The sequence below is a fragment of the Pongo pygmaeus genome, chromosome X, assembly GCF_028885625.2.
Source record: "Pongo pygmaeus isolate AG05252 chromosome X, NHGRI_mPonPyg2-v2.0_pri, whole genome shotgun sequence".
In the NCBI taxonomy this organism is placed as follows: Eukaryota; Metazoa; Chordata; class Mammalia; order Primates; family Hominidae; genus Pongo; species Pongo pygmaeus.
Window position 1 is genome coordinate 74,533,742 of NC_072396.2, and position 13,946 is coordinate 74,547,687.

Genomic DNA, 13,946 nt, shown 5'->3' on the forward strand with positions numbered 1-13,946 from the left:
CTTGTAACAGCTTTTATATATTCAAGGGGGGAATTATGATGGTCCACAAATGATGTGGAAAATCTCTAGCACTCTCCCATCTTGTTTTTTTTTCTCCATTTCATTTCTCTTGGCAATCTTAACCATTTGTCCTACTCTTATACCTAGTTTATTTTACTGTTGTTATTGTTTATTCTCCTAAAGCATCTGCAAAGCTCAGTTTTTTTTTTATCCTTTATATTCATAGTCTATTGCCAACCAGATGTTTAGTATCATCTTTGTATTGTTCTTCTCCTTTCCCTGGAACTTTCTGTTGAGGTTTTCTACCAATTCAGCCTCTTCTTTTGTGGCTACTTCTGTAGTCTCTTAAAGATCTTTTTCTGGCCGAGTGTGGTGGCTCACGCCTGTAGTCCTAGCACTTTGGGAGGCCGAGGTGGGCGAATCACCTGAGGTCAGCAGTTCAAGACCAGTCTGACCAACATGGAGAAACTCTGCCTCTACTCAAATACAAAATTAGCCGAGAGTGGTGGCACATGCCTGTAATCGCAGCTACTCGGGAGGCTGAGGCAGGAGAAACACTTGAACCCGGGAGGTGGAGGTTGCAGTGAGCCGAGATCGTGCCATTGCACTCCAGCCTGGGCAACGAGCGAAACTCCATCTCAAAAAAGAAAAAAAAGATCTTTTTCTGTATTCTTCTGTAATTCTTTTTCTGCCTATATTTCACATTAAGAATTTTCTTTCCACACTCAGTGATGGTTTTCCCTCTTTCTGTGTACTCTTCTGATTTTCGGGGAAGGCTTTCCTTAGACTCAGGCTTCTTGTGACAGTTGATCCCTATCTTGCCTCTACTTAAACTAGCTCAGATGTTTCTGTTCAGCTGTCCTCTGTCCTACTGTCTTGTGTTTCCCTTTTTTTTTTTCCAGCCTATTCTGTCTAGCACTCTTTCTGCCTCATTGGTTGTTTTATGATTTATTTGTTTGGAGACAGAGTCTGGCTCTGTGACCCAGGCTGGAGTGCAGTGGCATGATCTTGGCTCACTGCAACTTCTGCCTCCTGGGCTCAAGCCATCCTCCTACCTCAGCCTCCCAAGTACATGGGACAACAGGCGCACGCCACCCCATCCAGCTAATTATTGTATTTTCTGTAGAGATGGGGTTTTGTCATGTTGCCAAGGCTGGTCTTGAACTCCTGAGGTCAAGTGATCTACCTGCCTCGGCCTCCCAAAGTGCTGAGATTACAGGCATGAGCCATTGTGCCCGACGTTGTTTTATTTTTTAATTAGTTTACTAATTTATTAAACAAATGTTGCTCTCACACCTTGTGTGTCAGGCTACACTGGGGTCTAGGGTAGTAGTATAGTACTTGGTACATTATGAAGTGATTTTCATATGTAATCTTCGTAGCAGTCCTGTGAGGTATAGGCATTTTTAAGTATCTCTGTTTTGTAGATGAGGAAAACTAAACTTAGACATGTTAAATAGCTTAAATAGACATGTTAAATCATATAGGTAATGGCAGAGCTAGCATCATCTGAATTCACATCCTGTATTTTCTCCCCTACTGACTCTGAAAGATAGTGGATGAAAAATTGTTCAGTCACATTTGATAATCTATATTTTAATTTATTTGTATTACTGGATAGACCTTAGATGGCGTAATTAAGATGGAGAGCAATAAGCTTGGTTTTTCTTTCTCAGCAGTTGACTGAATTTCCTAGGGCTACTCTGTATATAATTTTTGTGTTTTTACTTTTGTTAGGCATTTGAGAACAACCTTTTTCGTGCTCCAATTTATCTTCATAAGATGCCAGAAACTGATTTCTTGATCATTCGGACAAGACAGGGTTACTATATTCGGGAATTAGTGGATATTTTTGTGGTTGGCCAGCAGTGTCCCTTGTTTGAAGTTCCTGGGCCTAACTCCAAAAGGGCCAATACGCATATTCGAGACTTTCTACAGGTAAGAATGGGAGGATAGGGAGGGGGTTGGGTTGTATATAGAAAGGGTATGTTGGGGCCGGGCACGGTGGCTCACGGCTATAATCCCAGCACTTTGGGAGGCCGAGGCGAATGGATCACTTGAGGTCAGGAGTTCGAGACCAGCCTGACCATCATGGTGAAACCCTGTCTCTACTAAAAATACAAAAATTAGCTGGGCGTGGTGGCTCACGCCTGTAATCCCAGCACTTTGGAAGGCTGAGGTGGGCGGATCACCTGAGGTTGGGAGTTTGAGACCAGCCTGACCAACATGGAGAAACCCCGTCTCTACTAAAAATACAAAATTAGCCAGGCGTGGTGGCACATGTCTGTAATCCCAGCTACTCGGGAGGCTGAGGCAGGAGAATCGCTTGAACCCAGGAGGCGGAGGTTGCAGTGAGCTGAGATCGCACCATTGCACTCCAGCCTGGGCAACAAGAGTGAAACTCAGTCTGAAAAAAAAAAAGAAAATTTAGCCAGGCATGGTGGCGCATGCCTATGGTCCCAGCTATTCTGGAGGCTGAGGCAGGGAAATCACTGGAGCCCGGGAGGCAGAGGTTGCAGTGAGCTGAGATCAAGGCACTGCACTCTACTCTGGGTGACAGAGCGAGACTCCGTCTTAGAAAATGTAGGGTGTGTGGGTTTGGGAGCACATCAGGAAAGATGAAAATACATTAGAGCTTAGCAAAGGAAGAGACCCTAGGGAGGACTTTTATCCTTTTCTTTGCCAAATAAAATACACTTGGTTTGTTGGGCAGGTTTTTATTTACCGCCTTTTCTGGAAAAGTAAAGATCGGCCACGGAGGATACGAATGGAAGATATAAAAAAAGCCTTTCCTTCCCATTCAGAAAGCAGCATCCGGAAGAGGCTAAAGCTCTGCGCTGACTTCAAACGCACAGGTCATCTGTTGTGACTAGTTATTTGTCTGCCTTTTTCCAAGAAAAGAATTTTGATGGCTTTGAGTTAAAGGATAAGCATATAGTTAATAAAATAGAAATTGATGGCTGTTGAAAGGAGGTAGCAGATCTTCTAACACTCTGGTTGCTTTTTTGAATTTGGCTGCCAGGAAGTTTAATGTGATTGTTGGATATCTTCTATGAGTTGTAGGAAACTTAGCAGCTGGGGTTTTCTTGGCCAGTCATGCCAACTGTGGCTAGGCCTGTTACAGTTTTGGTTTGCTGTCCCTGTTGCTGTCAATAAATATCAGGGCCTTTGGAATTCAGAATGGTCTCATTCTCTATGTATATGTCTTTTCCAGGGATGGACTCAAACTGGTGGGTGCTTAAGTCTGATTTTCGTTTACCAACGGAAGAAGAGATCAGAGCTATGGTGTCACCAGAGCAGTGCTGTGCTTATTATAGCATGATAGCTGCAGAGCAACGACTGAAGGTGAACACCTTCCTCTTAGACACCACTTATGCCTGTGGTTTTTTGTTTTTTTTTTTCTCCCCCCCAGAGAGATGAGAGAGAAGATTCTCTCTCTCACTGGCTTAGGGAGGATGGTTACTAGATTATTACCAATTACTAAAAAGTTCAATTTGTATAAAGTACTTCTATGTACATCAGTTCTGGAGAAAAACTACAGTGTAGCTAAGTATCAGTGGGAAGGCATAATGAGGAACTTTGGGCATATTGTTTTGCTTTGAAAATGGTGACTGGGTGACTTTAATCTCTTCTTTGCAAGATAAGCATATAAGCAGGGAAAGTACTTGTCAGCCTCTCAGGCAGAGATGATGATGGTGCTGAATGTGTGGTTTAGAGAAGCACAGAATTCTTATAAGGCCAAAAGAGAAAAGGTCCAACTGAGGTGTGACAGCACAGCTCTGTCCCACTGAGTTAATGAGACTCAGTTATTGAGCATCTCTGTACAGCTTGCTTATGGGCTGTAACTATCTCTATATCAGCTAGTAAGCTCCTTGGCATATGGTAATGTATCTTCTCATAGCTTAAGGATGTGCCATGGTGTTAGATATAGTGAATACTTTATGGAATCCATCTATGCAAAATAGGCTTTGGTATTCTGTACTTGTATTCAGTAAAAAAAACTTGTGCTTTGTGTTTTTTAACTGACTGATTTATGCATGGATCTGTCCTCTTCCAGGATGCTGGCTATGGTGAGAAATCCTTTTTCGCTCCGGAAGAAGAAAATGAGGAAGATTTCCAGATGAAGATTGATGATGAAGTAAGGCTTTATACTAGTTTGTATTAGTCATTAATACATCTCATTTATCCTTTTAAAAGAGACAGCTTTATTGAGATAACAGACAGTAAACTGTATACGTTTAAAGTATACTGTTTGATGTTCTCGCTTTATTCATGCCAGAAAAAATGATGTGATATGTCAAATATTATATTTTATATGATATGGGTTTGTTTTTTTTTGTTTTGTTTTTTGACAGAATCTTGCTCTGTCACCCAGGCTGGAGTGCAGTGGTGGCGTGACCTTGGCTCACTGCAACCTTCACCTACCGGGTTCCTGCGATTCTCGCGATTCTCGCCATTCTCTTGCCTCAGCCTCCCGAGTAGCTGAAATTACAGTTGCACACCACCATGCCCAGCTAATTTTTTGTATTTTTAGTAGAGATGGGGTTTCACCATGTTGGCCAGACTGGTCTCGAGCTCCTGACCTCAAGTGATCCTCGTGCCTTGGCCTCCCAAAGGGCTGGGATTACAGGCATGAGCCACTGCGCCTGGCAGGATTTTCATTTCTTCTAGAAAAAAGACTTTGACCTGATTTATAAGACTCCACGTGATTTGGGCCTTGCATATTAATCTGACCTCCTTTCATCTCCTGTTGCTGCCTGTCTTACATTCTAAGCTCCAACCATACTGAAGTTCATTCAGTTTCCTAAATTTCTCTCCCCTTCCAGAATTTTGCAACTGTTATGTCCTCTGCTGAGATATTTTTTCTCCACTCCTCTGCCATTTGACTCTCATTTACAAGTTATTTTCTCTGGGAAGCTTTCCTGGACTTTTCTCCTCATTCCACCCTGGATTTCAATTGGATGATGATTCTCCTTTCATTATGTACATATAGTACCCCTTTACTTTTTTTTTCCCAAGATAGGGTCTTGCTCTATTACCCAGGCTGTACCGTAGTGAGATCACAACTCACTGTAGCCTTGAACTCCTGAGCTCAAGCAGTCCTTCTATCTCAGCCTCCCGAGTAGCTGGGACAACAAGCACACACCACCACACCCAGCTAATAGTTTCAATTTTTTGTCGAAATGGGGTCTCACGGCCGGGTGCGGTGGCTCATGCCTGTAATCCCAACACTTTGGGAGGCCGAGGCGGGCAGATCACCTGAGGTCAGGAGTTCGAGACCAGCCTGGCCAACATGGTGAAACCCTGACTCTACTAAAAATACAAAATGAGCCGGGCGTGGTGGCATGCGCCTGTAATCCCAGCTACTTGGGAGGCTGAGGCAGAAGAATCACTTGAACCTGAGAGGTGGAGGTTGCAGGGAGCCGAGACCACGCCATTGTAGTCCAGCCTGGACTAAAAGAACGAATCCTCATCTCAAAAAAAAAAAAAAAAAAAAGAAATGGGATCTTACTGTGTTGCCCCGGCTGATTGTGAACTCCTAGGCTCAAATGATCGTCCTGCCTTGGCCTTCTAAAGTGTTGGGATTATAGGCATGAGCCACTGTGCCTGGTCTCTACTTTCTTCCCATGGCACTGATCACATAGTACTGAACTTGGTTGGCTGTTTTTCCCTCACTAACTTGAGGTTCATGAAAAAGTCGTATGGAGTAGTGTGTAGTTGGTATTCAATAAATATTTGTTAAATGAATTAAGTGATTATAAAATGAAGCAGAAAATGAGGCCACACAGAGTGAGTAAAGAATCATTGTACTACTCTCTTGAGGTTGGAATGAAAAATGAGTGGATATCTAAGAATTTCAGAAATTAAGAATTCTATTGAGGCCAGGCGCAGTGGCTCAGGCCTGTAATCTTAGCATTTGGGGAGGCCAAGGTGGGAGGGTTACTTGAGGCCAAGGGTTCAAGACCAACCTGGCTAACATAGTGAGACCCTGTCTCTAAAAAAGGAAAACAATTTTTTAAAAATTAAAAATAAAAAAAGAATTCTGTTGAATGGTTTTCAAGATTGAATCTTAGAGAATTGGCCATTTTCTTGCTGATCACATATACTCTTTTTTTTTTTTTTGAGACAGAGTCTCACTCTCTCTGTCTCCCAGGCTGGAGTGCAGTGGTGCAGTCTCTGCTGACTGCAACCTCTGCCTGCTGGGTTCAAGCCATTCTCGTGCCTCAGCCTTCTGAGTAGTTGGGACTATAGATGTGTGCCACCATGCCTGGCTGATTTTTGTATTTTTAGTAGAGATGGGGTTTCACCATGTTGGCCAGGCTGGTCTTGAACTCCTGGCCTCAAGAGATCTGCCCGCCTCAGCCTCCCAGAGTGTTGGGATTACAGGTGTGAGTTACCACACCTGGCCTCATGTACTCCTGACTGGTCTGTGTGGGTAGGCACATTCACCCCTTGGCTTAATTCTTTAAGAATTTTGCAGGGGTTGGTAAACACTGTTCAGGGTCCCAGGAGAGGACAGACCTTTTTGACCAAACCAGTGACAGAAATAGAATGGACTTTGGCTTAGTGTCACTGGAAAAGGGGGCCAATGCTTTGAAAGCAAGCATGTCAATTATTTCGAGAAAATAGGTTTCATTCTAAAACAGCTGTTTGAGCAATTGGACAATCAAATGTAGTCATTAGTCTAATTTTGAGCATCATGAGGGTGAGGGAAACACTGTCCTTAAGAATGCTTATTGAAGCCCAAGGGATAAGGGGCTGAAGGGATACCACTGCTCTTTATTTTTCTCCTTATCCTGCCTGAGCTCTTGACCTCTATTTAATATCATGTTGTAAGTATTGTACCATAGGATAGAAGAGAACTGAGTACTAGGTAGCTATATTTAACTGTTGATTTTTGTGGACAGTTTAAGAAAGCATGAACCCACAAAAATTAAACATTAGAAAAAAAGAACATGAAAATAGTTTGTAATTATTCTACTCTTGTAGATATTGGCTAGACATAGAACAAATGTTTCGCACTGCCCTGAGAATCTTTTTCTTTATCTCAGGTTCGCACTGCTCCTTGGAACACCACAAGGGCCTTCATTGCTGCCATGAAGGGCAAGTGTCTGCTAGAGGTGACTGGGGTGGCAGATCCCACGGGGTGTGGTGAAGGATTCTCCTATGTGAAGATTCCAAACAAACCAACACAGCAGAAGGTGAGATTGTGTTTATTTCTAGAATGAGAAAGTCAAGGGAGAAAGAAATGGGTGAGTGGAGGACTTGGAATGTAGTTAAGGTAGCAGAATGACTTAGATGCCAACTTATAAGGAATTCAGGTTTTTAGGATTCTCACTTTTTTTTGTTTGAGGTAGGATGATAAAGAACCACAGCCAGTGAAGAAGACAGTGACAGGAACAGATGCAGACCTTCGTCGCCTTTCCCTGAAAAATGCCAAGCAACTTCTACGTAAATTTGGTGTGCCTGAGGAAGAGGTGAGTGTGGAAGTGGAAAATTTAGAGTATACTAGGGGCTTTGTATAGAGATGGAATTGCTAGGAGGCAGATGTAAAGAACTATCTGGGGAACTTTGTATTGTAGGGTATAGTAAGCTAAGTCTTAGATATTGTTTTAGGAGTTATCTTTCTATATAATCTGCTTTGGGATGATTTTTCTTTTTTGGTCTAACTAATTGTGTACATTGGCTTGTCCTTTGAAATCCCTGAATGATTTGTGTGTGTGTGTGTGTGTGTATGTATATATATATACATATATATATACATATATACATATATATATATATATTTGTGTGTGGTTATTTGTCTCGTAGATTAAAAAGTTGTCCCGCTGGGAAGTGATTGATGTGGTGCGCACAATGTCAACAGAACAGGCTCGTTCTGGAGAGGGGCCCATGAGTAAATTTGCCCGTGGATCAAGGTTTTCTGTGGCTGAGCATCAAGAGCGTTACAAAGAGGAATGTCAGCGCATCTTTGACTTACAGAACAAGTGGGTCGTTTTAGTGCTGCAGAAAATCCAAGCTGGAAAGGGGAGGAGTTCCAGGCACTATTTCATAATAAAGAGGAGGTCACCTAAAAGTTTGACTATCTAGGTAGTCAGATATCTGACATGTCAGGGTAGTATATGTTTGTAATCCCACCACCAGATTACCTATTCCCTTCAACCCAACTTGGCAAAATTTTTGAATGGAAGGAGACGCTAGTCTTGTGTTCTAGGTTCCATGACAACTCTTATGGCCTACTTGGGCCTAACAAACAGCACAATGGTAGCAGGTGACAGGTAGGGTTTTTTTCTAAAGGTTTAGTTGTGAGAGGACGTTAATACACTATTAAAAATGACCAGTGTGCTGATTTATTTTTCAAGTTGTCTCCAGGAATTCTGAAAGAGTTACTACAATTTTTCAAACTTATCTTGTTGACCAAATGTCTAGGAAAACTTTGTAAAGCTTTTCTGTTAAGGGCCCCATGTCTTAGTGGATTTTGAGTATGCTTTTTTAAGGTTGATTTCCCAATTTTTTACTTTTGCCTGCAACCATATTTCTTTAGCTCTTTCTGCACGTTGCTTTTTCTCTTTTTAGGGTTCTGTCATCAACTGAAGTCTTATCAACTGACACAGACAGCAGCTCAGCTGAAGATAGTGACTTTGAAGAAATGGGAAAGAACATTGAGAACATGTTGCAGAACAAGAAAACCAGCTCTCAGCTGTCACGTGAACGGGAGGAACAGGAGCGGAAGGAACTACAGCGAATGCTACTGGGTGAGGATCGTGGCTTCACAGACAGATAAAAAAGAGAAGGATTAAAAAAGGAGCCTACGTAACTGCAGACTGTAATTGAGGGAGATCTGGAGGCAGAAGATGTAAGGGATGCATGTAGAAAAGTCTGTGAATGAAGTAGAAAGCTTTTTACAAACTGGACTCTAGGATTGTCTGTGGAGGACAAATTGCAGAGATGATGCCACTCCACTACTGCCTCTGTCTGTATCAGGTGCCTGGCCAAGCCTGGGCTATTAGTGCTGTACTTCAAATGAGCTTTTTGTGCATTTATCCTAGAGGGTAAGAGTTTTTAATACAGAATTTGTAAATGAATTTAGGGAGTTATCTTTGAAACTTCTGAAATTACGTGTAAAATATGCAAATGTGCATTTTATTATTTTTTTGTTTTGGAGACAGGTTTTCATTCTGTCACCCAGGCTGGAGTGCACTGGTGTGATCTTAGCTTACTGCAGCCCCTGCCTCCCAAGCTCAAATGATCCTCCTGCCTCAGCCTCCTGAGTAGCTGGGACTATAGGTGCATGCCACCATGCCTGGCTAATTTTTGTATTTTGTATTCCTCCTGCCTCAGCCTTCTGAGTAGCTGGGACTATAGGTGCATGCCACCATGTCTGGCTAATTTTTGTATTTTGTAGAAAATGTTGCCCAGGATGGTCTCGAACTCCTGAGCTCAAAGTGATCCGCCTGCCTCAGCCTCCCAAAGTGTTGGCATTACAGGCGTGAGCCACTGCGCCTGGCCTTAAATGTGCATTTTCTGAGAACATTCATGGCTTTCAGAAGACCCTCAGAAGGAGTCTTAGACCCTGAAAAGAGTTTTAAAATTGTAGAAATTGAGGGTGGGAATAATAAAGACCTGAATTGGGTTGGGATATGGAGGGCATTAAGGATGAAAATCAAGGCAACCTTAAGATTTCACTCTGGGATTACTAGAAAGATGTTGGTACCATTGATTTTAAAGTAGTGAATTTCAAGGTCTGACATGCTGGCTCATGCCTGTAATGCTAGCACTTCGGCAGGTCGAAGTGAGAGGATCACATGAGCCCAGGAGTTTGAGACTAGCTTGGGCAACATGGTGAAACCCTGTTTCTACAGAAAATACAAAAATTAGATGTGGTAGCAGGCACCTATAATTCCAACTACTCTGGAGGCTGAGGTGGGAGGATCGCTTGAGCCTGGGAGGCAGAGGTTGCAGTGAGCTGAGATTGCGCCACTGCACTCCAGCCTGGGTGACAGGGTGAGACCCTGTCTCAAAAGAAGTTAGGAAGGGAATGTGTATATGTGGAGTTTGAGGTCCCTTTGACACCCTTGAAGTATACATGTTAAAGAGGCAGTTGAAAACTTGGATGTACATACTGCGAGAGAGGATAAAGGCTGATGAAGATTTATATGACTTCTCAGTCACAGTAGTCTTCCCTTTGTTTCCTCTTTTCTGTAAAAGTTTTGTGTAATTTCATTGTTTTGGGTCCTTTGTAAAAATGTGATATAGCCCTTCCACCAATGTGGTCATCTGTGTTTTCTAGTGTAGTCCTGGAACACAGTATCTATATCATTTGGGAATTAGAAATGTGGAATCTCAGGCCTCACTCCACATCTACTAAATTAGAACCTACATTTGCAGCCAGGTGCGGTGGCTCACGCCTGTAATCCCAGCACTTTGGGAGGCCGAGGCGGGCGGATCACCTGAGGTCAGGAGTTTAAGACCATCCTGGCCAACATGGTGAAACCCCATCTCTACAAAAATTAGCTGGGCATGATGGTGGGTGCCTGTAATCCCAGCTACTTGGGAGGCTGAGGCAGGAGAATTGCTTGAACCCGGGAAGCAGAGGTTGCAGTGAGCTGAGAGTAAGCCATTGAACTTTACCCTGGGCGACAGAGTGAAACTCCGTCTCAAAAAAAAAAGATAACCTACATTTGAACAAGATTCCCAGATGATTCCTATTCATATTAATGTTTGAGAAGCATATGTTAGGCTTTAAGACTCGAAACTTGTTTTTGTAGTGCCATTTTTCCCCGAGTTGCGTGCTTGGGTACTTTTTTTTTTTTTGAAACAGGACCTCATTCTGTTGCCCAGGCTGGAGGGCAGTGGTGCAACCATGGCTTGTTTACTGCAGCCTCAACCTCCTGGGCCGAAGGGATCCTCCCACCTCAGCCTCCTGAGTAGCTGGGACCACAGGTGTGTACCACCACACCTGGCTAGTTAAATTTGTAGAGACAGTGTCTTCTTTGTTGACCAGGCTGGTCTCAAACTCCTGGGCTCAAGCAATCCTCCCACCTTAGCCTCCCCAAATGCTGGGATTATAGGCATGAGCCACTGTACTCGGCCTTGTGTGCTTTTATCTGTAATGTGATCATCACCCACTTCCTACTTGGTCTTTTCTCTTGCACTGTTGTTCAGAGGAATCTGCTTCTCTGTCTCCTATAGCAAACATGTAGTTCTTTGAGGTTCTTTCAGAACTTTTTGTACTTACAAAAGTTGAGAAATTGGCCAGGCGTGTGGCTTAGGCCTGTAATCCCAGCATGTTGGAAGGCCAAGGTGGGCCTATCTCTTGAGCCCAGGAGTTAGAGACCAGCCTAGGCAACGTGACAAGACCCCGTCTCTACAAAAATTTAGCTGGGTGTAGTGGTACACATCTGTAGTCCCAGCTACTCAGGAGGCTGAGCTAGGAGGATGGATTGAGCCTGGGAGGTGGAGGTTGCAGTGAGCCGAGATTGCACCATTGTACTCCAGCCTGGGCAACAGAGCGAGAGAGATCCTGTCTCAAAAAAAAAAAAAAAAAAAAAAAAAGTGGGGAAATTGGCAGTGCCTAAAATGAAGTCAGGAAAGGACAAATCAGCATATTCTTGGGGCTGATGATGACTTTGATGCTTTTTGTAGAACCATAGTTTTGTGGCATGTTGAGCTTTGATAGCTCCACTCAACCCCAAGAAAATGATCATTTGGGAGATTAGGGGAACGTTTGGAAATCTTTTCTACCTACCTTGCAGCAGCAGGCTCAGCAGCATCCGGAAACAATCACAGAGATGATGACACAGCTTCCGTGACTAGCCTTAACTCTTCTGCCACTGGACGCTGTCTCAAGATTTATCGCACGTTTCGAGATGAAGAGGGGAAAGAGTATGTTCGCTGTGAGACAGTCCGAAAACCAGCTGTTATTGATGCCTATGTGCGCATACGGACTACAAAAGATGAGGAATTCATGTGAGTTTGATTTACCACTTCCTTTTTTTTCTTTGAGGACAGAGTCTTGCTCTGTGGCCCAGGCTGGAGTGCAGCGGCGTGATCTTGGCTCATTGCAACCTCCATCTCTCGGGTTCAAGTGATTCTCGTGCCTCAACTTCCAGAGTAGCTGGGATTACAGACATGCACCACCATGCCCAGCTAATTTTTGTATTTTTAGTAGAGATGGGGTTTTGCCATGTTGACCAGGCTGGTGTTGAACTCCTGGGCTCTAGCAATCTGCCTGCATCAGCCTCCCAAAGTGCTGGGATTACAGGCATGAACCACAGCACCTGGCCTGATTCACCGCTTTCGAGTGTGATAGGGAGAATAATAATAATAATGGTGGGGAATGGTGATTGGGGTAGGTGCTTGAGTTTTAGTGACAGCATTCTTCACAGTTATTTCTAGAACTCTGCTGTAATTGAGAACTATCTTGCCTTTAGATTGGGTTTGAATAGAGCCAAATTACAGGGAAAATTCTATTCGGTATTTGCCACAAGATGAAGGCATGTCTTGTTCCATTTTGGTCCTTTGCATTTTGATTGGTTGGTTTGCAAAAATCTTGGAGATTACTGGCTGGGTGCAGTGGCTCACGCCTGTAATCCCAGCACTTGGGGAGGCTGAGGCGGGCGGATCACGAGGTCAGGAGTTCGAGACCAGCCTGACCAACATGGTGAAACCCTGTCTCTACTGAAAGTACAAAAATTAGCTGGATGTGGTGGCATGCACCTGTAATTCCAGCTACTTGGGAGGCTGAGGCAGGAGAATCGCTTGAACCTGGGAGGCAGAGGTTGCAGTGAGCCAAGATCTTGCCACTGCACTCCAGCCTGGGCGACAGAGGGAGACTCCGTCTCAAGAAAAAAAAAAACCTTAGAGATTACTCAGAACTTACTCTAAGAGAGTTACCTCTGCAAATGGAGGACTGACTAGGGAGGGAGATGGGAATGGCATGTAGCCCCTTTTATCTTAGCCTGGCTGAATTGATTTAGTCCTGAGATGTTAGCTATCACGATAGTCTTCTTGGTTAAGGTTTGCTTATGGTCCTGTGATTTTTCTTCCTCTGCTGCCCACATTGTTCAGTCGAAAATTTGCCCTTTTTGATGAACAACATCGAGAAGAGATGCGAAAAGAACGGCGGAGGATTCAAGAGCAACTGAGGCGGCTTAAGCGGAACCAGGAAAAGGAGAAGCTTAAGGGTCCTCCTGAGAAGAAGCCCAAGAAAATGAAGGAGCGTCCTGACCTAAAAGTAAGTATAATGTGGTGTGATTACAGCTAATGGAGCAAAGGAAGAATGTATACCTTTTCCTTTAGCTTTTGACATCCTCTTTTGATATCCTCCTTTACTGGGAATGAGGGAAGTATATTGTGGAAAGCTGGTTTGAATTGATGTGACTACTTGGGTGTGTTCTCAATACTAATGTGAGTGGTATTGACAGTTCCACACCAAATCTGGTGCTGTTGTTCTCTCTCTTTTTTTTTAGACAGGGTCTAGCTCTGTTGCCCAGGCTGGAGTGCACTGGCATGATCTCGGCTCACTGCAGCCTCTGCCTCCTAGGCTCAAGCCATCCTCCTACCTCTGCTTCCCAAGTAGCTGGGACTAGAGGCACGTGCCACCACACCCAGAAAATTTTTGTATTTTTTGTAGAGACGGGGTTTTGCCATGTTGCCCAGGCTAGTCTCAAACTCCTGAGCTCAAGTGATCCTCCCACTTTGGCTTCCCAAAGTGCTGGGATTGCAGGCGTGAGCCACCATGCCTGGCTTGTCATTTATTCTTTTTTTTTTTTTTTTTTGAGACAGAGTCTCACTCTATTGCCCAGGCTGGAGTGCAATGGTGCGATCTCAGCTCATTGCAACCTCTGCCTCCTGGGTTCAAGCGATTTTCCTGCCAGAGCCTCTCGAATAGCTGGGATTACAGATGTCTGCCACCATGCCTGGCTAATTTTTTGTATTTTTAG

At 43.8% G+C, this 13,946-nt stretch overlaps 1 protein-coding gene across 10 annotated transcripts in view; it reads left to right on the top strand.

Moving 5' to 3' along the window:
• Nucleotides 1-13,946, top strand: part of TAF1 (TATA-box binding protein associated factor 1) — a 106,575-nt gene that overhangs the window by 19,289 nt on the left and 73,340 nt on the right. For 7 of the 10 annotated variants that reach the window (XR_010125480.1, XM_063660550.1, XM_063660552.1 and 4 more), the window contains exons 15-24: nucleotides 1,738-1,938; nucleotides 2,714-2,855; nucleotides 3,215-3,345; nucleotides 4,058-4,138; nucleotides 7,053-7,202; nucleotides 7,359-7,478; nucleotides 7,813-7,988; nucleotides 8,578-8,756; nucleotides 11,757-11,970; nucleotides 13,072-13,237. Coding sequence is in view for 9 of the 10 variants with exons in the window: in XM_063660550.1 (XP_063516620.1) it covers nucleotides 1,738-1,938; nucleotides 2,714-2,855; nucleotides 3,215-3,345; nucleotides 4,058-4,138; nucleotides 7,053-7,202; nucleotides 7,359-7,478; nucleotides 7,813-7,988; nucleotides 8,578-8,756; nucleotides 11,757-11,970; nucleotides 13,072-13,237 (1,560 nt within the window). In the remaining variant the exon portion in view is untranslated. The remainder of the gene's footprint in view (nucleotides 1-1,737; nucleotides 1,939-2,713; nucleotides 2,856-3,214; nucleotides 3,346-4,057; nucleotides 4,139-7,052; nucleotides 7,203-7,358; nucleotides 7,479-7,812; nucleotides 7,989-8,577; nucleotides 8,757-11,756; nucleotides 11,971-13,071; nucleotides 13,238-13,946) is intronic. The other 3 variants (XM_063660551.1, XM_063660548.1, XM_063660549.1) reach the window with 1 other exon arrangement.